Source organism: Danio rerio, chromosome 7, assembly GCF_049306965.1.
Source record: "Danio rerio strain Tuebingen ecotype United States chromosome 7, GRCz12tu, whole genome shotgun sequence".
NCBI lineage: Eukaryota > Metazoa > Chordata > Actinopteri > Cypriniformes > Danionidae > Danio > Danio rerio.
In genome coordinates this window covers 24801870-24825171 of record NC_133182.1, presented here as the reverse complement: position 1 = coordinate 24825171, position 23302 = coordinate 24801870, and the positions used below count along the sequence as shown (strand labels likewise).

The window sequence follows — 23302 nt, the reverse complement described above, 5'->3', positions numbered from 1 at the left end:
ATACATCTATATTTTAAACTTATTATAGATATCCTCAAAGTACAGTGTTGCAGATCTCAGATGAGCGGACTGCCAGAAGAGGATAGGGTGTTTTTTTTTTGTTGCTTTTATTATTTATTATTATAATTATTTTATTATTTATAAAATTTTCTTAGTTTTCATTTCAAATCAAAATAAAAGTAAATTTACCCCACTCTGGCTATTCTACTTGCTCTTTACATAGGCCTATCTATTCATCTATTCTACATCGATTGAGCACTGGTAATCCAGATTTAGTGATCTTGAAAAGTTCCTAACCGGATCAGATTGATCCAATCTAATGTTGCTTTGAAAAACTGGCTCAAAAAGTAAGCTGGATTACGTGATCACGGATCGCAAAAAACAGGATTACTAAATCCGGATCAATTTTATCCGTATTTAACCTTTTGAAAAACCGGGCCTTGATGAATAAAGGGACTAAACCAAAGGAAAATGAATGAATGAATGAATAAGTTTTATTATTAATTAACATATTTTATTTTAAATAAATATATATTTTTTTATACATTTTTACTTTTATCTTTGCTTTTATGGAGCTGCAAGTCAGAGGAATCGCGGTATAAAACAATTCAATCAAAATAGCATGTTTAATTCCAGATTAACCGCTAGGGGAGCATTACCTCACTTTTCTTTACAGCTCTTCAAAAATTGACGACTCTCCATCTTGCTCCTAATAAATCGTATTTACAGTGTTGTTCTTTTGGCACGTAAGTTTTTTTGTAGCATTTTTTGAAAAATATTTGACGTAAAAGACATGAGAACATCGCGTATCTTTTCACGCGTGTTTTTTTTTTCAATTGGGCCTGACTTAATTGCTCTGATTTCAATGTAAGGCAGGTAACTTCACTATGAAGACCGTGCAACAGCTCCTTCACAACAAGTTTGTGGTGGTTTTAGGAGATTCAAGTGAGTACTGGCAAAGATTTATATTTTGTGAAGTCAATTTTGTAAGTAATCACCAGGCCTTCCTGAAATTTGCACAAGTTTCTAATGGGCCTACTTACCTCCAGTTCAGCGGGCTGTATACAAAGACTTGGTCCTAATATTGCAGAAGGACTCGCATTTAAGTGCATCCCAGCTCAAAAGCAAGGTCAGTAAACACTAAATGTTTGTTGGGAATATCTCGTTTTATAAATCATTCAATGTACACAGTTAAAGAAACTTAATTTCGATCTTTTAAAGTAGGTAAATTGGTCTGTTTTGCTGGTAAATCCAGTCTGAGATGCTTTTCTGATTTAGATTTTTTTGTCTTGTTTCTAGTCTAAAATATCTATAAAAAAAAATCCTTATATTAAGAGATATTTTCTAGGGAAGCAAAACATACTGTCTAGTTTTCAGAAATAGTAACGTTATGCCAATGTGATTAAGGGTTTCCTTAAAAAAGGTAAAATAATCTGCCAATGGACTGAGCAAAATAATCTTGTTTTTCCTTTTGACAAAAGATTTTTTATCTTACTTCATTGGCAGATTATTGTGCTTGTTTTAAGGAAAAAAATACTTTTTTATTTCTTTGTATTACTTCTTAAAACAAGACAATATGTTTTATTTGTCTAAAAAATGCTTCTTGATTTTAGAATCTTTAGATATGTGGACTGGAAGCAAGACAAAAAGATATAAATAAGAAAATAATTTTTTTTTGCAGTGTACAAAAATACACTGAAACAAAATGTTTAAAACTACAAATTTATTTATTTTTTTATCTAAACTTGAACTTATCTTGACGAACTATGTATAATATGCATATATCACCTATAATTTTCAAGTAAAAATTAGTAAAATGGTGGTTACATAAACTTCAATCAATGCACCCAAAACTATTGCTGCAGTTTTACTATAATAAAATCGTGGATAATTGTCATAAGTTTAAGATCATGGTAGCTCATGAATGAAAACTAAGTGAAGCTACCTGATATTAAATAATAGCCAAATTAGTACTTGTTTTCAGATTTAATGGGATAGCATACCCCAAAATGGCAATTTACTCCCCATTTACTCACCCTCAAGTGATTTCAAATTTTGAATTGATTTATTCTATTGAAGAAAGTCAAAAAGGTTAAGAAAAAGTAAAGGATGTTTAAATTATATCAGAACTATCTCTTCAATGAGCACTTATTCTGTGGTGGAAATTCTGACCTGGGGGTGTTCAGAGAAAAATCTGTAGATGGCACTTGTTTCAAACATGTCACTCAAGTGCATGATTATATACAAAAACATCAAACAAGTGTTGTTTATTTTAATCTATGAAATGTAACTGCATGTTTAAAGGGATAGTTCACCTAACATAAAAATTGTGATTTGCTTACCCTTTACCTTTTCAAAACCTTTATTTCTTTATTCTGCTGAACACTAAAAAAGATATTTAGAAAAATGTTGGAAACTAGTAACTATTAATTTCCATAGCATTTGTTTTTCCTGCTATGGAAATCAGTGGTTACAGGTTTTCAGCTTTCTTCAAATTGTTTTCGTTTGTATTCAGGAGAAGAAACTCATAAAGCTTTTAAAGCACTTGAGGGAGAGTAAATAGTGACACAATTTTTGGGTGAACAATCCTTTTAAGTACATGCCTTTAAATGCTCAGGTTTGTCTTGATTCTTCCTAATGTTTACCTGTAAAATGACTTGTTTAAGCTGCATTTGTATGGTTTTGGGTCAGTGTTTGTTTAAACAATTATTTTTGTTGCCAAAGGGTTTGCATAAGAGTTTATCTAAGCTGTGTGAACATTCAACACTGCCTTGCTTTACACTGAATGTGTTCAGCTGAACTAGAATGACTAAATTTAAACTAAATATGTAAAAACTAAATAGAAATATGTTCACAACATAAAAACTAAACTAAAAAGTATTCATTAATATAGTTAACTAAACTGAAATTTACAGCAAAATGAAAACTGAAAAGCTGTAATAACCTTTATACAAAAGCAGTTTATTCAAAAGAATTAACATCATCAGTTTTTGTTTTATTTTTATTTCATGTAATTTATTAAACCAAACATATAAATGTGGAAACAAGCTGCTGTGTATGTTTAGGATTAAGGACAGAATTTTTTTCTTTTCCCGGTATAAGCACGGTCTGATATCTGTTCTTTCCCTATTTCCCAGGGTGAATTCTCATTTGAAAATGACACCTTGGTGGAAGGAGGCAGACTGGGGGAGATGAATAATGGGACACAATACAGAGAAGTTAGACAATACAGAACGGACCACCACTTGGTCCGCTTTTACTTCATTACCCGGACGTTCTCGCAGTATGTGGAGAGCATCATCTCTGACTTTGAGAAGGGAATAAAGCCAGACCTGGTGGTGGTGAACTCTTGTGTGTGGGATATTTCCAGGTGGGACTGCTCCTCATTACAGCCTCTTACAGATATACGGTGTTTAGCATGTGGATTTAACGAGATTTTACTACATTTCACAGGTACAGTCGACAGTGGGCTGTGGAATACAGGGAGAACCTGAAAAAGCTCTTCATGAAGCTGAAGAGTGTTTTGCCTGAGGAGAGCCTGGTGATATGGAATATGACCATGCCTTTGGGCAGGAAGATCTTAGGAGGTTTCTTGGTTCCTGAGGTGGGTTTAAAAATGGTAGAGGATTAAACTTCATTAAAAAACAAAGATTATAATCCATGATATTTTTTCATATCTTGTTCCCAATCTCAGATAGAGCACATGGGCCCATCGTTAAGATTTGATGTCATTGAAGCGAATTACTTTGGAGCCACACTTGCCAATGAGTCTGGCTTTGATGTGCTGGACCTCCATTACCAGTTTCGTTTCAGCCTGCAGCATCGAACTCGTGATGGTGTCCACTGGAATGCTGTGGCTCACCGGAAACTATCATCCCTTCTGCTGCAACACGTCGCAGAAGCATGGGGTGTTGAACTGCCGAAGCTAGGTGAGAAATGCAGGTTGAGTTGGTGCTTCTGGTTGGCAAAATAAAGTAATTTTGTTATAGATTGTTTGCTGGGGTCCCAGAATGATGATGAGAATGTTATTGTTTTCTCTCTCTTTATACTAACTGAATATTACAGATAATCACATTTGCAAAAAAATGACTTGGTTAAGGATGCATGGAACATAGTCACAGATCTGTTTTGTTGTCTTCATGCAGATCAGCAGGATTCTAAACCAGCAACCCAGCAGAACCGACAAAGCGGGCTTTCAACTCCTCCTGTGCGCTATAGAGGTACACTGTCAATGGGCTGAGAAGTTTCTTTTTGTTCAATTATGTGAACACAGTGTATAATTGATATGCACATATGAATACACATGTATTTAATGAAATAGATGATGTTTACATGTGTGTGCTTAGATAATGTAATGTTTTATTAATATATTTGTATATAAAGAGTTCAGATGCAAAAGCTGCTAAACGTCAGTCACTTCAGCCAAAAATGAACTAATGACATTGAGTGAATGCTTTAGGCACGTACTACACCATCAACAAACAGTTTTGCTTCAAATCATTTAAATCTCAGCGTTAGCACATTCAGAAATGTTTGTTTGCAAAAGCCTCTAAACACCACGCCGGCTTTTATGAGGAGACTGTTTTATTCTGATTTAGATTTTAAAAGCTGGAGTTTGATGAATTGAATGAGCCTGTCTGACTGTCAGTGAATGGCAAATGAAAACGTCTCTTACCTCAAAACTCTGTGCATTAAAAGAAAAAGAAAGCACAATATACAGTCGGACGTGTAACATGCATATAAAACTTTTTTTGTGCAGCGACGCTACTTTGAATGAGTCCGATTTACTGTACATTACACGGCAACAAGAGATGAAAAAGAGACCAAGACCTCCAATATGATGAGAATGAATGACAGTTTCTAAAATTATCAGACATTCCCTTTTTGCCCAGTAGACCTACCTTGTGTTTTATTTGCTAACATAAGCTATTTTTTAGAAATAAATATAATGTATTAAACTATACATTATTTATATTACTTCATATTACCTATATATCTGATAAGGTTTTATATTAATGGATGTAATGGTTTACAATGTTTACATTGCTCTACTTTAAATCTAAATCCCAAATATCAGAAATGACAACATATAAAGATTTTATTATTGTCAGTTTTAATGTTATTGATTAATGCACACACTTTACAGATTTCATTCATTCATTTTCCTTCTACTTAGTCCCTGTTTTATCAGGGGTTACCACCGTTGAATGAACCACCACTTACTTGACACATTTGTGTGTTTTAAATTGTAGGTGGTTTTCGTATGTGTTTTAAATTAGCATCTTTAGTGATTTTTCAACTAATTACACTGTCTTGTCCCAATAGGTGGATTTAGAGGTTTTGAAGCACAAGTGGATTTAGCTGGTTTCGACACAAAAGAAAATCTACCTTGTTAAAAAACAAAGAATTGTCTGAAGTGACATTTAATAAAAAAAGGTATTTTATTTACTAGGTAATATATTTTAAATACATACAAAATGAAACTTCTGAACCTAATCAGAGGAGCCCAATAGAAAATGCTCATTTACAAGAAAAGAGTTCTGATGGATCTAGAGGGTTTTGCATCTGAACTCTTCATATAAAAATGTGTATGCATTTATATATAAATATACACAGTACAAGTGTGTGTGTGTGTGTGTGTGTGTGTGTAATCATGAGTGCAAATACATGTTTAGCAACACTAGGTTTAAAGGGTCACGAAACACCAAAACACATTTTTTGAGCTGTTGACAGTCGTATATGTGTCTCACACTGCTAAAAACACTATTAAGACACCTATATTTCACTAAAAAGTGTAAATTGGTTGTTTTTGCGTTATTTCAAGCAAATTCGTACTTCCGGTTTGAAACGAATTTTTGAAGCTGCGTCACTGCTATGAGATAATAGCGTGTATTCCAGCGTGCAGACTGGGCGTCTGTGCCAGAGTGTGTCTTATTACGTCTTACAGTGTGTTGCATTAATGCATGAGTAAGGCTTGGTTTAAACCAATCAGCGTGCTCTATTGTGCAACGTCATTAATATTCATTACTGTCACAGTGTTTAGACGACAGAGACGCCACGTTGTGTTGGCAAAACAATTGTGAAGTGTTGCTTTTATAGTTTGCTGCAGTTAAGTTTCGTTTTCATTTTCTCTCTGTGAGAGCGCAGCTGGCGTCACGTGTGGATTAACAGTGTACGCGACACTCGACAACAATAACTTACGTGTCTAAGGAGGATTATTGTTTACCTGAGAGCTGTTCTCATCTGCAAACACTGAGATCTGGATTCGCTTGTAGTCTCCTCTTAATAAAGACACGCCTCTAGTTGCTGGTGATTGTCCTGTCTCTACAGATTTGGTAAGTGAGCGACCAGTGCTCTTTGTTTATTTATTTTTATTTATTGCATCGAGTGTAAACATGTTAGCACTACAACCAAACTTTAACCTTGTGTAGGATTTTCACCGCATTCGCCGTTCGGTATCAACCATTGCATGAAAAATAAACGCTTAGAGCAGTTCTTCGAATCAAATATCTCGTTTGTCGCGAGGGACATGAATGAATTCCCTGAATGAAAGAGCCAAACTGCAGTTAAAGTCCACCATTTAATAATTTGGCAAATAATTCGACTACACATGTCCATGTAAACACAGTCACTTTCCCCCTGTGTGTGTGTGTGTGTGTGTGTGTGTGTGTGTTTTGACTCTGAAAATCAGCGTGTGCACAAATAGACACTCCCACACCATGCCTCTTTTCTTTCTCCGACACTTCCCCCCTAAACAAAGCTGGACACGCCCACTTTTCTGCCTTTTTCCAAAGTAGAGGTGTGAAAACACCCTGCTGAAATGAGGGGGTTTCATGGCCCTTTAACATGCACAACTATTTAAATAATAAAGTTTATTGTTAAATGATCAAATATATACTTGTTATATATAAAGATAAATATATAATGTACATTTTATACTAATATTAAGCTGGGCCAATTTGTTTTAAGTTCTTTTGCTGTGAACTACAGTAATTTAGCATGAGAGATAGAGGAGTGGCTGTCACTTTGCTTCAACCTGATTGGCCCACTATTGATTTGTTGATTTGTAAACCAAAACAAAACCTGCTTTTTTTAGCAGGTTAGTAGTGTACATTACCATGGTGATAAACACGTTTAAAAAATCTTCCTAAACCTAAATCTACCTGCGATTCGGCTGCAGCATGGACACGAAGCTGGAGACCTGTGTGAAATATAACATTAGGGAATGCAGTTTGAGAGTTCAGAAACTGAACTTACTAAGAGATGATCTCCTTTTGGAGTGATTTATAACTTTGCAGATCCTTTTTTATCCTCATGCTAAAACATTGCACACTGAAGGAAGTAGAATTTTTAAAAGCATGATGAGCACAAGATATGTATTTAAAAAAACTTACCAATCCAAGTATTTAAATGGTAGTTTTTATATCCTTTAACAGACTTTCATAATTCAAAACATTGTTTTTAACAGGAGCCTACAGCAACGAGAGATTCTCTATTCCCCCTTTGATGCCAGCTGCCCGCTACAACAATGGTAACAGTCAAGTTCAATAGTGTCTGGCTGCAGACTTACAGATGCACTCTCAGACCTACACAATTGGTCACATGCGCTCAGTGCAGGTGATGTCACTGTGAGGAGTATGGGCAGGGAAGGTGTAATCAATATAAGCCTATAATGTCTGAGAGTGCACGTGCAGTTGGTCTGCAGCCAGTCCCTTCTCATCAAAGACATTGAGGGTTCACTTAACCAGCATAGTAATACAGATAATGATTCATTTTGAACATCTTTCAGTCACCACTGGGGGATTGTGTAGTTATTAGTGCTATTAATTGTGGTTTAAACACATTCAAAATGAAAGTTTGTTCTTGCATAGTACATATACTGTGACTAGTTTTCAGGCAGATTTGGGTATTTTAATATTACAGTTTTGCTCATCTTCTAGGTCAAGGCTGGGTGCAAGGAATGAGGCATTTCAATGACTTAAGGCCTCAGTTTGATGACTTTAGGCCTCGGGTTGATAACTTTAGGCCTCGGGTTGATGACTTTAGGCCTCGGGTTGATGACTTTAGGCCTCGGTATGATGACTTTAGGCCTCAATTTAATGACTTTGGACCTCAGTTAAGTGGCTTTGGGCCTCAGTTCTCTATTCCACCATACTTGGGGACGGGTTACCCAAGCCATAGAGGTACAGACACATACTATTAACTCCTTAAATCATCAGTATTTGCGTTTTATGCAGTTTTGTGCTAACAGACTGATTGTGTTTGAAGGTGGTGAAAATTTGACTCCTGCCCCCTACTGGCCTGCAAACCACTGGGCGAAGCCAAAACCGCATCGACAATATAACCCATATGCAAGAATGCGAACACACAGATACTGAGCGCAAAAATTGTTAAAGTGATGAAGTTGAAGTGATCTGGAACTTTGACAAAGAACTATTTTTTTTTTTTTAAATCTGAAATAAACGTTTTCTTAATAGTTAACAGTTGTGTGAATGTTTTGTTTGTTCTTCGTCTGATGCGAATATTGTGAACAGGTATTTGATTAGCCAAGATACGGCTGCAGTAAAAAGTCACCAGTGTTAATTGTTGGACAAATGCAGCATCTTCACATGGAAATCTTTCAGAATACGGGTACTTTTAATTGGGTTGTATTTCAAGAGTGGGGTCTGCTACGAGGAGATATCTGGTAGCAAAAATAGCTGACCCCTCTCAATTCACCAATCTCTTGAACGCCTACATCCGCTGTCACTTCTGCTCCCTGAACTTCTCTCTCCAGCCAGATGAGCCTGGCGTCAGGGTCTTCATCTGAAAACTGTAAGAGGCTCCCTGAGGGTCTCAGCACCTGTAAGCTCTGCCTCAGTATCTGTCCAGCCTTAACCTGACCTTCTTTTGACCTAACTAAAGCATCAGTAGTACCCTTGTCCAATATCAAGTCCAGGCTTCTGGGTTTAAAGTGTCCCGTCATCTGTGTGCAGTCCAGCTCCAGGAAGACGAGTGCAGAGGATGGGTTGCATGGCTTTGTTGATGTGGACTTAGTGTGCTCCTCAATTAGTTTTACTGCCACTGGTGAAATATCGGCACAGGTGACCCGGACCGCACATGGAGAGGTGCTGTAGATACATGGTCCTAATGCAGACGTGCCACAACCCATGTCCAGGATGTGTAACGGGCCACTGTGGGAACAAGACATGGCCTGAAGTGCAGGAAGAACGAGGTCCTTAACTGAGGGAAACCCAAAGAACCACTCAAAATTTTTAAATTGGCCTTTGCTTCCATTTTCTGTGTAGAATCTGTCCCACATTGCTTTTTTGTCCATGTTTACAACCAGATCATCTGTAAACACAAGTAATTTGTTAAATAAATGAACTATATATATATATATATATATATATATATATATATATATATATATATATATATAATATTCATTAATTTATTCATCCATATATTTATTTTCCTTTGTCTTAGTCCCTTTATTCATCATGGGTAACCACAGCGGAATGAACCACTAACCACCAGGCGGAAAATGATCAGCTAAAACCAACTTGACCAGCCTGGTTTAAGCTGGGCATAGCTGGTTTTAGCTGGTCATCTCTCAGGCGAACTAAGACCAGGTTGGAAATGGCCAAAACCCCTTAAAAAAAGTCTGGTCGACCAGCAAAAAAAACTGCTAACCATCCTAGGCTGGTTTAAGCTGGATTTTTCAGCAGGGATTCCTTTAACTTTACATTTTAAAGGGGCTGGGGTTGTCAAATTAGGTCCCCACCAAAAAGCAAATCTATGCCCTTTGATTGCGTATAAACTAGTTTTCATAATCTGATCTTTAAACACAGCACTATTAGTGTAATCTACTAGTTACTATCTAAATATTTGATCAGTTTGTCTGTAACAGAATGTAAAACAATAGCAAAACATTCTACGTTGCAGACAAATGTCAATAAAAAGGAATCTCACCAGACCCTTGACAGGTTATGCCTGTAAAAAAGGAAATGTAGAGCCTACTAACTTATCAAACTAGTCTGATGCCATCTGTGTGCCTGCGTCAGCTTCTGGAGGCTTCTCAGCGGCACCAAAAATCTGTTTAATAACATTTTCAACCCGCCAGTTTAGTTAAAGGTCCTCGAAATGAAAGAAAACACCAGCCGCATGTGTGTGCACGAATGACACGACCCGGAAGAGTACACGGGAGAGGGGGCGGTGGAAAAAGAACTCAATCAAGATGGCGGATGAGCAGCAGGAATCATCACAGGGAGAGATGGAGGGTAAGTGCAAAATAACGTTTTCTCGTGCTCTGTAAAAAAACAACTGACATCTGTAAGCAAAATATCTTGCAGGTCCTGCATGAGGCCGCTTGCATTAGGTAAAGAATCCGCGTGCATTGTCACGAGCAGGAGAAAATGCAGAGCAAGAGCTGTGCAGAGAGTAAACATTTAACGTTGAATAAAAAAAATAACACTCAATCTACCTCACATCTTCCTCTTTTTTTCCATACAACTCTATAACGTTAGACGCGTTTTACATCCTCAGGTTAAATGAGGCAGTATGATTGTCACCCGAACACTAATATTTTCTCAGTGTTTATGAAGATGAGTCGTGTTATTCATGTATTTGTATTTTAATTGTACGTCACATTTGGGATTCTGTTCGGTTATGGTTGGAGGATTAATTTCTCACGAGTTTGTTTACATGACGTCAGATCGTGTAATGACGTAAGACGAGTAAAGTGAAGTAAAACTGAACCAAACTGCAGCATTAGCAGAAGTTATTGGGTCAGGTCTAGGTCTTGTGTGGCAGGTGTGTGTCTAAAACATTTATGACTTCATCATTACTGATGAATATGTTTTGCAGGAGTCAACTGCCTCGCATATGATGAAGCCATTATGGCACAGCAGGACCGCATTCAGCAAGAGGTGAGGAACAACCCAACAAACACACAACGTTGCCTCAACGTAGCGACCTTCCTACAACGTTGTATCAACATTGCAAAAAGGTTGAGGATTCTACGTTGTTGCTAAAGGTTGTCACAACGATGTCATAAGGTTGCCATTTAAACATCATGAGGGTCGCATGCTTTAGGTTGTGCTTAGGTGGCGTGGACGACCACTGTACAACATTTACTGGTCACAGCTGAATCAGTTTAAATTTCAACAAGCCGTCGTCTCATTCATCAACGACCGAGGAGACGTGAGTATTGCTTTATTTCTTCTTGCTAAATAGGATACGTAAATCGTGAATATTCAAACAAACCTACGATTTCGACAACAATCTTTTCCAACATCACATGTTAAATCTCTCGATAAAACATTTCCTGATTATTTACCTACGCCTTGTCTTTAATTAAATGGACAATAATGTTTTTGAAGTTCAGTTTTTTCCATATCCGTCGTGATCAGTTAGTATGATACTTCATCACACGAGCCGACCCACTATTTACAAAACACACAAAATAACTTTTAAAAACAAATCATCTCTGTGCAGATTGCGTCCCGTTAAAGGAACAGTTCACTCAAAAATGATATGTACTCACGAATTATTTGCCCTGTAAATAATAAGTGATTCCAAACCTTTAAGTTTCTTTATTCTGTTGAACACTAAAGACTGTAAGCATTTCCTTTCATAGTAGGAAAACACTATGGAATTAAATAGTTACAGTTTTCCAGCTTTATTTAACATATCTTCTTTATTGTTTAGCAGAAAAAAAGCTAAATAAGTTTGCAACAAATAAAGGATGAGGTTAAAATGGCAGAATTGTCAGTTTTGGGTGAGCTATCCCTATAAGTTAAAGTATATAAATTAATGTTCATATGCCTAATTAATATAGATAGTAATTAAAAGGTCTGCTAGTCTAAATTTCTATTTTGATTGGTCTTTTGACGTTTTATTTAAAACCCACTCGTTTCTTTACTCAACAGGCTATTTTTACATGGAGGTAATCTTCTATTGATAATTTCTGGATTTTAATTATGCGTAAGTTGCATGAAACTATTGTTTAACCACTCACTGTTGTTTTCAAATTACTCGTGTAACTTGTCTTTCAGAATGTTTTCAGCTGTTGAATTCACCTCAGATCAGTGTTGCTGTAATTCCTGATCTATGGAAAGAAGAATTGGATGAGGTAAGAAGTATACTACTCTATTTACTATTAAATGTAGTTATGTTACCTAAAACAGCATGTCCATAATGTGGAAAATAGATCATGCTTATGAAAAATTACTTTATTATTTTGTACAGCTGTTATTGAAATGACACTAAGTTTAACATTCCATTTACAGCGAGCAACGCCACAACTACAGGGCCTCTTCTTTCTCTACTCATAATTTAAGTAAGTATTCGGAGACTAACTCTGACTTCTGTTAACTAAAACCTGTTTTCCCTGTATCTCTAAATTTATTTAATTGTATGTAATTTTGGTATATGATATATTATTAAAACATTAAAATAAAATAGGCCACATAATTACTCACTGGAGATTTTATATGTAATGAAATTACAATAAATGTCTGAAACTTCAATAACTTGCTAGTCATAGTCATTTCCTGTGTAGTGCTGTTGTGTCAAGCTCTGATCTGTCCTCTCTTGTTCACTGCCTATTTTGACTTGTCTGCTGTGGATCTCTGAAGCTGGATTATCCGTTGAATTTGTTTCTTCCTCTGACTGCTTTCTCCATACCAACAACTACGACTGGTCTTCAGCTGCGCTCCCCGGTCTGCTGTATTCTCCAGTCCAGAGCTTCACTGCCCAGTGTTTGAATTTTAATTTATATATTTATTTATATATTTATTTACATTTTAATGATTTCTTGTTTACTTTTCTTGTTTTTTTACCCTTTAGTTTAATTATATATATATATATATATATATATATATATATATATATATATATATATATATATATATATATATATATATATATATATATATATATATATATATATAATCTAAACTTTATTTTATACTGTTTGCTTATAATTAGATACTGTATGTGTACTGTATGTATTAAATGTTGTGAAATATATAATAAAAAGTTTGATTATATTCATTTGTGTGGCATTTTTACACTTTAAAGTTTACACATGCAATTGTTAAATTAAATAGGAAAAATAAATGAATAATATTTCATATTTAGCAATACTGGAAAAGAATTGCTGCTTATCCTGTATTCTAGGCAGTATTGATAAACTGCCACAAAAAATATTAATACAAGTAGTAAGAACGCCGCCTCGCGGTTGCTGAATGTCGCACGACAACGTTGCTACAGCCTTCTCACGTCTTACATTTCTACGTTGTGACAATGTAGCGAGCACGTAAGAGACAACGTTGCCTTTGAAAAAATACAACGTTGTGCAGACATCGCTACAACGTATATGTGTTTGTTGGGAACTCAGTGCCACTTTTAAAGGAAGACTTGCGGTTTAGTTTTAGTTCACTGAAAAAATTACTGACGTTTACTTTTGTGAAATTGTTAATTTTTTTAATCCAAACACTAACTTATAATTTATTATTTTTTAAACAGACAATTTTCTGTCTTCTGTATAAGAAAATTGTGTGTGCTGTTATTTTAATTCTGTACAATTAAAGAGATGTGCTGTCACTGCACATGTATATGAAAAATTCCACCGTTATGGATGTGACATATGCAGTAAAAATTCTAAGCATAAATTCACAGTATATGTATATAAAATTTTATTGAAACATCTGTTTATATTTTACAAATGAACTAACCGCAGAGTTATGGGATCAGAAAAGTATCGATCTGTAAACATTTTTTATATTTTAAATGAGCGATATGGATGTGACCACAAAAGTCTGCGAGTTTACAATCGACAACATACTTTGTTTTAATTCTGTGATTTAAACTGCACAACACAAAATAAATAATGCCAAATAATAAGATAGAGTTGGCTCTATAAAACAAACATGATTGAGTTTATTTTATTTGACATTTTTTGCATTTTATGAAGAAAACTCTTGGTTATGGATGTGACATCTCACCGTAATGGATGCCACAAATCAAATATAATTGTTTGAAAACACTGACAGAGATATTTGAGTATTTTTACTAATTGCTTACACAAAAAACGTAGAAACAGTTGCGCTATTTTGATGAAAACATTATTTTTTATGGCAAGGTTGACATTTGCATGGAATTGCTCCTATATTACGCTACAAGTCGCAACATGCAACTTGTAAGCTATATTCAGTGTTTTCTAAATCCAAACAGAATTTAAAGCTAAAGCATGCCATTTTGTCACCACCAAACAAAATTGCATTAAAGCCAGTTGACACAGAGAATAACTCCGTTAACCTCCGTACTAATGGATTATAATGTTAATTTAGCACTCATCTTATCTGCCCTTTTGTTGTTCAAGATGTTGTTTGATGTTCAAAATCTTTAAATGTCAAGGAATCTTTTTACTTGCTGATATCTTACTAGAAGAAAATAAATACTTGGTGTGAATCCAGTCAGTTGTATTATGCTCTGGTTTCAACACACACAATTTCTACGCACTATTTTCATCATCTATTTAACAAAACATAATTCAAGATATAACACATCGACCCTAAATAGAGAGAATAAGTTAAACACTTTACAATAAAGTCTCAATAAATGTTATTTAATGGATTAGAATCAACATCAGAAAAAAAGCCAGATTTATTAGTTAAAATGTTAATATTAGTTAAAAAATGGCATAAAAAACTGATTAGTTATTACCTTCATTTAATAAAATTATTACAACCTTTAATCAGATTACGACGATTTTTATCACTTAAAAACAGTCGTAATTTGATTGAGATGTACTGAAGCTGTGTAAAAGATGTCCAAAGGATTTTTGACTTTGTTTTTTTGTTTATTTAGGATTTAATAAATTGTATCTTCCAGGATGCAAAGACTGTTTAGTTATAAAAAGGAACAAATATTCATAGATTTTTAAAAATTAGTTAGGAGCTAAAAACTGGGATATTGTCTTCTCTTATTTTAAAACTGGCCAAACACATTTATTATCGATTCTAAACTGTTTAAACAACATTATTAATTTAAATGAGTAATTTTAATTCATTCAAATTCCAAAATACAATTTCCATTTTAAAAAATACTCTCCTGTTTACTGCTGCTGTAAGTGTCATTTCTGTGGACTCCTAATGCAAATTATTGCAACTGTTTGTTCCACCATAATATTTCCCTAAAAAATCTTTTTATTCCTGATTTGAAAAATGAATTCATTGTACTTATAAATAAATGGCCAAATTATTAAATATATCTAACATTTAAGAATATAAAAAATTGTCAACATCAAAAATTGCCTGAACTGTCAAGGTTTCCCCAGAGATGCACACCATTTAGAGACAGATTATGTAAAATGTACAATGTTAATTAAAAAAACTGCCACATAACCATGATCAGCCAACACTTAACTTTTTCCTGAAGTTGTGAAGTTTCTCGAAAAAGTCAGCAATAGTGCTGTCTGTCAGGTTAACACTTGATGTATCAACAAAGTCACCTGATCTAAACATTCCTAACAATTAGCTTTTTAAATTGATACCAATACATTGGACTCACACTTTCTAAATCTCTCACCACAGCCTCTGAAATTGTAAGTATCCCCCTGGATACATGGCTGTCTTAGGGTTATAGCATTATTAGACAATGAATAAGAAATTAACAACGCCTAAAGATTATTCAAACATTTAGTAGTTTTTTCCATGAGTTAAGTTAAACTAAATAATGTCTGCTGGAGCCTTATTGCGCAGTTAACATACAATAGCATTGTAAATTATCACTAACTATTATAAAGTGGGTAATAACATGAAAATGTTAATGTTTGAGCTATTCCCCAATCATTTGGCACTGTTATGACCACCACTGCTATTAGAATCTCAATACTCTTTAAAAAGCACTCTAAGAGTGTGATCTGAAATCTTTAAAAAAGAAATAATTATTTACATTACACTTACACTATATTCACATTTGATGTACGGAAAAGAGTAGACACATTCTGACTAACCTCCCTAAATAAAAAAGCCACACAGTTTTCAGGAATAAATGAGCTTACCCGTTCTGTTTTAACAGATAGCCACCAGTAACCCTTTAGTGTCGGACAGACAAGAGCTCTCTGTGCTTAAGGGAGAATATGCCATGGAGGACACCATATACCAACTCAAGATACAGGTCACTACACCTTCACAAGCTTATTTGGCGAATTCATAGTAAATGCCAAAACCTTCTGTAAATGTGTTTCTTACTTTGTGCTCATAGGACCTTCACAAAAAGTATTCGAGCATTCGGAAAACACGGCCAGATGGAAATTGTTTCTACAGAGCTTTTGGCTTTGCACATTTGGAGTCACTATTGGAAGACAGCAAAGAGCTGCAAAGGTAGAGTTCTTCAAGGGATAGCAGCCTCTGTGTATATTGTTTGCTTTATTCTTGGCATTCGCATTCTTTTTAGTAAATGTCTTAATGTACATTTTTTTGCATTTTAGGTTCAAAGCTGTTGCAGCAAAGAGCAAGCTGGACCTTGTAAACCAGGGCTTCACTGAGTTCACAATTGAGGACTTTCACAACACCGTGAGTTGAAATATTTACTATTAAAAAACTATGCTCAAGTTTCATGGCCCTCATACTCCGGCTCTAAAATCCTTTAATTTTCGATTTATGCATTTCACAAATGCTTTTATTCAAATTCCCCTAATACATACATATTTTATCAGTTCTTTCCAGTGAAATCAAATCCATGACCTTGTAGTCAATCAAATGCTATTAAATCAAATGCCAATCATATGACGTCAAACGCCATGATTGAGTTACAGGGAGGTCTGAATTATGCCAACTGGGGAGTAAAGGGAAACAATATACTGAGTAATCTTTGGGCTAAAAAGAAGTTGCACATATCTCTTTAGCAGGACACTGTCACAGTGGAATCAAACATACTTTTTGAAACTGAAAAAAAAAAAGTTCAGGCACACGAGTGCGGCTGACATAATTGTAGCTAATGTTCCATTGTATAAATAAAGCTTTATATAAACCGTTGATAATGATTACGAAAATGGCCAAGCACTTACATTTTGCACCATATCCTACAACAGATAGCAGTGATGTTTTAAGACTCCAGTCAGCCAAAAGCTGTTAAAAAGAAGAGGCATTTTGTTGGGTTGCATTCTGATGATATCCATCAAATTTGAATTTACAAGTTTACCTCTGCAAAACAATTTTTAGGTTGGATATCTGCCAATTCAATTCATAGAGCAAAAATACTTACGCCATTCCAAATAACTCCACTTGAGGACACAGAGTATACAGTTAGACAACTAAATAGTTTAATTTTGTTTTAGGATATTTCTGGAGCAGTTTTGAATATATTATGATAGGATAGTACTTAGACAAGAACCAAAGTTTGAGAGATAGAGGAAGGGTATGGTATTGTGAAAAGTACATGATTCAAACTAGCGATATATGATTGAGGTAAAGTTGATTTTATACTCGCATATTCATTCAGTGACAACTTGTGACATGTAGGCATGGGACAACAACCATTTTCAAGGTTTACTGCAGTTTGGAAAAGTGAAGGTTTTAGAACCACCAACATTTTTTGTTAAGAGTTTTTTTTAGGACACCAGTATCTCTAGCAGAAAAGATATCCAAATATGCCATTTAAATTAAAGAAATCTGTGTTTCTGAAACTAATAAAGACACCAGAAGTCAATGATTAAATTGAATTATTCAGCCTGACATGTTTACTGCTACAAAATATTTTAAATGTTTCTCAAAAAAAAAAAAAAAAAAAAAAAAAAAAAAAAAAAAAAATATATATATATATATATATATATATATATATATATATTTACATTTACAGACATTTATACACAGACCTATATTGTTTACAATGGTACTTTGAATATTCAGTCTGAAATGCTATGCAAGTATGACTAGAAAACAACAGTAGCACTATTAATTTAAATGTGAACAATATTGTACTCTGATAGTCAGTGGCTGCTAATATGATTTCACTATTTAGAATTTGTGAAAAATACCTTTGTGAAATTATATGATTAAGGAGAAAGTCCAATTGTGTGAATATAAAACTAACTTTACCTCAATTGATATATGTCCGCAAACTACCCCCGTGGGTATCATCACCAGCAACAAAATGATTTAATTCAAATTTGTTTGTAAATAGTGTTTGTCTGACTGAATGAATTTAATCTTTTCCTGATCCAAAGTTTACAATTCAAAAAGCCAAATGCTGTAATTTACTATTTTTCCACATTCTAAAGGTTGTAGTTCATTTCTTCTGGCCTGCAGATGTGTATCTAATACTTTCATTTATGTTTATACAGAACACAATTATTAAAAAAAACTATTGCTTTAATTTACCTAAATGTACTGTTTGTAAAGTTTGTAGGTTAGTAAACAGCATGACAGCAACTCCACTGCTGAGTGCTGAGTGTTAAGATGAAAATGTGCAGCACACTTTCCATGCAAAATGAATACAAGGCAAAATGAGAACAACAATAAAGTATTTAAAGGTTTGCATGGGCTTTGCAATTCAGCATCCAGTAAAGTCACATTGTGTTGATTTAAATCAGAGAGTTATCACTGTGGACCAATAGTTGTTTACCAGCTAGAGCTAACTATTCAGCAAATACAATTAGACAAGCTGTTTTGAAGTCATGAAACACACTCAAGATGAACTCTGTTCTGTCCTGACTTGGTTTAACATCCGTTTTCTCTGTAATTAGCTTGAAATGTATTGGGACCTTGAAATCTGCATAACTGGAACTGTTGCCATTTCCAACTGAAAACTGAACAGAAGTCTAGGTTTTATTTGAGCACTTCTCTGCTTCATATTTAACTTGCAGAAGTAAATTAGTAGTTGATAAATGGCAAATTCTGTCCACGTTGTCAAACTAACATCAAAGAAATGCTTATCCAGATTGGACTATTGAGGCTGAATATGAAATTACCTCGCAGTTTAGTTGTTCACCTCAAGAATATTGTGCAGTAACAAAGCTATGGATTATGTCAGTTTAGAAGTTTTTGAGTTCATGTTTATTTTTATGTTTAACCTTCTCCTTTTTTTTCAGTTCATGGACTTGATTGAGCTATGTGAAAAGCAGCAGTCGCTCGGAGAAGTGCTGAGCTCCTTCAATGACCAGAGTGTGTCCGACTACATAGTGGTTTATCTGAGGCTTCTCACCTCTGGATACCTGCAGAGGGAGCATGTGTTCTTTCAGCACTTCATAGAGGGCGGACGCTCCGTCAAAGAGTTCTGCCAGCAGGCGAGTAACACCTGAAGATCATTAATGGCTCAATATTTATGGCCTTTCAATGGGGCTGTTTACTCCTGGGGTCCGTTCTTCGTACGTGGATTACTCAGTTAGCTGGATTTGGATATTGACGATTTGACACGATCCAGGATCGTTTCGTTCTTCAACGCTGATCCGAGAGTTGTTGTCATGGCAACAGATCTGCTAGGTCAAACCTGATCGGGAGCAGGTTCAATTCATATAAACAGGATTAGATCGGCTCAGTTCAAGCAAAGATAATACAGAAAGTATGTACCGAGTTTTGATATTTTCTTACAGTAAAAGTTATATACAATTGGGAAAATAGTAGTTTTTAACTATATATATATAAAGTTATAGTCATTAATAAAATAAATAAAGTTTTACATATTAATAAAACGTATGTAATCTGCACCCTCGAAATGAAAGTAGACTGCCACCTGGTGGTGCAAAGAGAAAACTTATTGATATGAACTTTTTAGATCGCTTTAGTACAAATTGTGTATGATAGAAATGCACAATATGTCACTTTTTTTTAAAAGCAATAATACATTTATGCAGTCATAAACATGTTTTGACAGTTAATATGCCAGTGATTTGATGCTTCACAAAAGTTGCAGACGCCTTTACCAATATCAAAATGCTTTTGGAAACAACCAGTTATTCTTTACACCGATTAAAAAACGGCTACTATAATAAAGAAAATCTTTTCTAAATGTGGAACTAAATACATTGATTTGCATTGAAATGCATGATGAATACTCTTGTCTTGACAAATGAAAGTGTAAAGCCTGCAGCTCAAAACAAATGTGAAGTTACTGCGTGTCATATTTTACAAGCCGTTTACTGCTAATTTGATGTAATTTTGTTCACATGGATAATTGAATATTAATCAGATGATGTCATTACGCTGCTGTGCCGTCAGCCAATCGTTGCATTGCTGATCATGATTTCGAGGATCGATAGATCTGTCCTTAACAACACACGCAGCGATCTCAGATCAGTTCATCCAGACATTCTAATCTGATTCGCGAACTTGTTTGAAGAACCAAATAAGCGAGAGATCAGTTATCAAGATTAAAAGATCCAGGATCTGCCAAATCATCTTAGATCATTTAAGCGAGGTACGAAGAACGGACCCCTGGTCACTTCATGTGTTTTTTTTCTGATCATATAGCTATCTGATAATGATATGTGCAGGTGTAAACGCCCTCTTAAGCGCATTTGAGATGGATATGATTCTGATCTCTCAGACCGCTTCAGGAGGTGGTTTCCAGACCAAACTAGGCTGGTTTAAATGCCTGTGGTTGTTAAAAAACACACATGTAAATTTTACTTCTCCCCAACTTAAAAAAAGATAAATAAACGTGAGAGCACATGTGTTGTGGGCTAAATGACCAAAAGCAACAGCAAAAGCAACGGAAGGCCACAGGTGACAGTTAAGATGTTTGTTTTAGTTACATTTTTTTTATTTTGTTTTATTTTTGACCATGAAATGATCAAATTAAATGGTTAAATTAATATCAGATGACAACATTTTGGTAGACTGTATCTGTGAAAAGAGGGAATAGAAATCTATTACTGCTGCATTCATTTACAAAGGCGCATTGTTTTGTTTCTGGGATTATGTATACAGTTATGAAAGATGTCTTGGACATATTTGTATAACTAAAATAGATGTTTATAATGAAAGTGATCACTGAGGCTGCCTGATGCACTTGTAATGCTGCATATACAATGGGATTTAAATAAGATGTATAGCTTACATTTCTGCAAATAATAATGTTGATTAAATGAAATGTGCTGTATCTGACGCTTTAGTCGATGTAACTTAGGTAGTTGTAGTGCATATAGAGCAGCATTTAAAGATCGGAATCCTATCAGTTTAGCGAGTACTCATTAATGTAGTCAAATGTAAATGGACCCATTTTTAGATATCAGATATAAAAAAAAACGCATGAAGTGACCAGGTGTAAACAAGCCCAATAGACTGATTTCACCCGGCCGCCATTTTAAACGGCGAAATCAAGGCTGCGGTTGGAAGAAACACGGAAGTGTTGCCTCACATGTCATACAGGAATGTTGTGTACCTGGATGAATATATCTTATCAGCAAAGAGAAAGCGGCACAAATGTATACTTTCACGTCTTCCGAGTGACTTGAAGGTCCGTTCTCAATGAATAATGAAAATAGAAAGGGATATCGGACCTTATTTTTCAGTTAAGGTATGGGAAATGGTACTAGTTAGCTCAGGGGTCACCAATCTCGGTCCATGAGGGCCGGTGTCCCTGCAGGGTTTAGCTCCAACTTGCCTGAACACACCTGTCTGGGTGTTTCGAGTATGCCTAGTAAGACATTGATTAGCTTGTTCAGGTGTGTTTGATTAGGGTTGGAGCTAAAATCTGCAGGACACCGGCCCTCCAGGAACAAGTTTGGTGACCCCTGAGTTAGCTAATGTTTTCTTTCCCAAACACACGTTTTAGATGCCATTTATCAAACTCAAGTTAATGAACTGATTCTTTCACTACATTAGACTTGTCATGACACTGAATTTCAGTACTGACATTTAAAAAAAATTCCTACAGTGTTTACCTGGTGCCATGAACTAAAGCCTAGGAGGACACTTAAGCGTATTGTTCTTAAAGAGATTGTGATTTAGTTTGATGCCTAATATTCAATTCAATTCACATTTATTTGTATAGCATTTTTACAATGAAGATTGTTTCAGAGCAGCTTCACATAAAAGATCATAGTAAACTGGAACAGTGTAGTTCAATTTTCAGTTTCAGTTCAGCGTGGTTTAATAATCACTACTGAGAGTCCAAACACTTAAGAGTAAATTCATCGATGTGCAGCTCTACATATCCCAAACCATGCAAGCTAGTGGCGACAGCGGTGAGGAAAAAAATAACTTCACCAATTGGCGACAATATGCCTTTAATTATTTCAATTAAATGTAACTGAATGATATTATTGTGATGTTCTCACCATTTCTGCATTTTCAAATCGCTGCTGGAGGTTTGTAGTCCACAGCATGTTGCAATGTTTACAGTGCTGATCCTAAACTTCTGGGTTTCATTCCATCGCAGCCTCACTTTCGTTCTTTAAAATGTCGTGAAATAAGCATATAGGACTTACTCTGAATATTATTTGAATTTACAAAATAGAAAATTACATTCATGGATTTGGCATACATCATCCAAAGCAACAAAGGGTGTCGCAGACAACAATGTACTAATATTTGGCATAATGATTTCAATATAGCTTTACAACTTACACTGAACCTCATTTTCAACAGTTTGTATTGACAATGGCATGTAAATGTATGCTTAATTCATTGCCTTGGTATTGAACTGTGTTACGTTAAGCAAAAATAAGTGTTAAAGAAAATCTGATTATGCTTAACTAATTGTTTTTTTCAGGAGGTGGAACCCATGTCAAAAGAAAGTGACCACATTCATATCATTGCCTTAGCACAGGCACTGAACGTGCCCGTATTAGTGGAATACATGGACAGAGGAGAGGGTGGAACGGTGAACAATCATGTCTTTCCTGAAGGAAGTGAGCCACGCATCTTCCTGCTCTACCGCCCAGGCCACTACGACATCCTGTATAAGTGATACTCCTACATATATATTCTCTGTGGTTCCATTGTGAAGAAACCATCTCAGTTCTACAGCCAAGTTGTCATATGTATGCGTACATACATGTTTGCCAGGCTATTATTAAAAATCACAATAAAAAGATTCAATCCAGTTTTTTCTTCCATTACAAAGTGAATTTGTCTTCATTACAGACAATTTAAGCTATTGATCTCAGAACAATTGACACTGCATCAAACGGCAGCATTACGGTTGTACAGTAGTTTATTTTTTGGTTATGTGGTTGTAAATGTAAACTTGCTTTTAGTGTTTTTCCTTTGTTACACTGCCTTTCATGAGTTTTATTAAAGGGATTTACACCTCTACTGGCTGAAGTGAGTTTGTGGTTACAGAAATGATCATTGGCAGGCACAGACTT

The 23302-nt window shown here is 35.1% G+C and overlaps 3 protein-coding genes across 4 annotated transcripts; 2 read left to right on the top strand and 1 right to left on the bottom strand.

Moving 5' to 3' along the window:
- The first annotated feature begins 628 nt into the window (after positions 1–628).
- On the top strand, positions 629–8481 carry fam113 (family with sequence similarity 113). Of its 2 annotated transcripts, none has more exons than XM_005172277.1 (10): positions 629–746; positions 873–945; positions 1050–1129; positions 3138–3370; positions 3454–3604; positions 3695–3929; positions 4146–4220; positions 7469–7531; positions 7941–8183; positions 8269–8481. In XM_005172277.1, the coding sequence occupies exons 2-10, from the start codon at positions 888–890 to the stop codon at positions 8376–8378; spliced, it is 1248 nt and encodes a 415-aa protein (XP_005172334.1). In that variant the 5' UTR covers positions 629–746; positions 873–887; the 3' UTR covers positions 8379–8481. The 2 variants fall into 2 exon arrangements, with proteins under 2 accessions (XP_005172334.1, NP_001008600.1); NM_001008600.1 differs by having other exon boundaries at positions 655–746; positions 877–945.
- cskmt (citrate synthase lysine methyltransferase) lies at positions 7404–10150 on the bottom strand. Its single transcript, NM_001020777.2, has 2 exons — positions 10007–10150; positions 7404–9333 (listed from the first exon to the last, which is right to left on the bottom strand). The coding sequence occupies exon 2, from the start codon at positions 9314–9316 to the stop codon at positions 8654–8656; it is 663 nt and encodes a 220-aa protein (NP_001018613.2). The 5' UTR covers positions 9317–9333; positions 10007–10150; the 3' UTR covers positions 7404–8653.
- A 39-nt stretch (positions 10151–10189) lies between these two features.
- otub1b (OTU deubiquitinase, ubiquitin aldehyde binding 1b) lies at positions 10190–23246 on the top strand. The gene is given in 7 exon segments (NM_001002500.2): positions 10190–10262; positions 10849–10910; positions 16069–16167; positions 16255–16373; positions 16481–16565; positions 19082–19276; positions 22705–23246. Coding segments are annotated over 7 exon segments (801 nt in total). The 5' UTR covers positions 10190–10219; the 3' UTR covers positions 22903–23246.
- Positions 23247–23302: the final 56 nt, after the last annotated feature.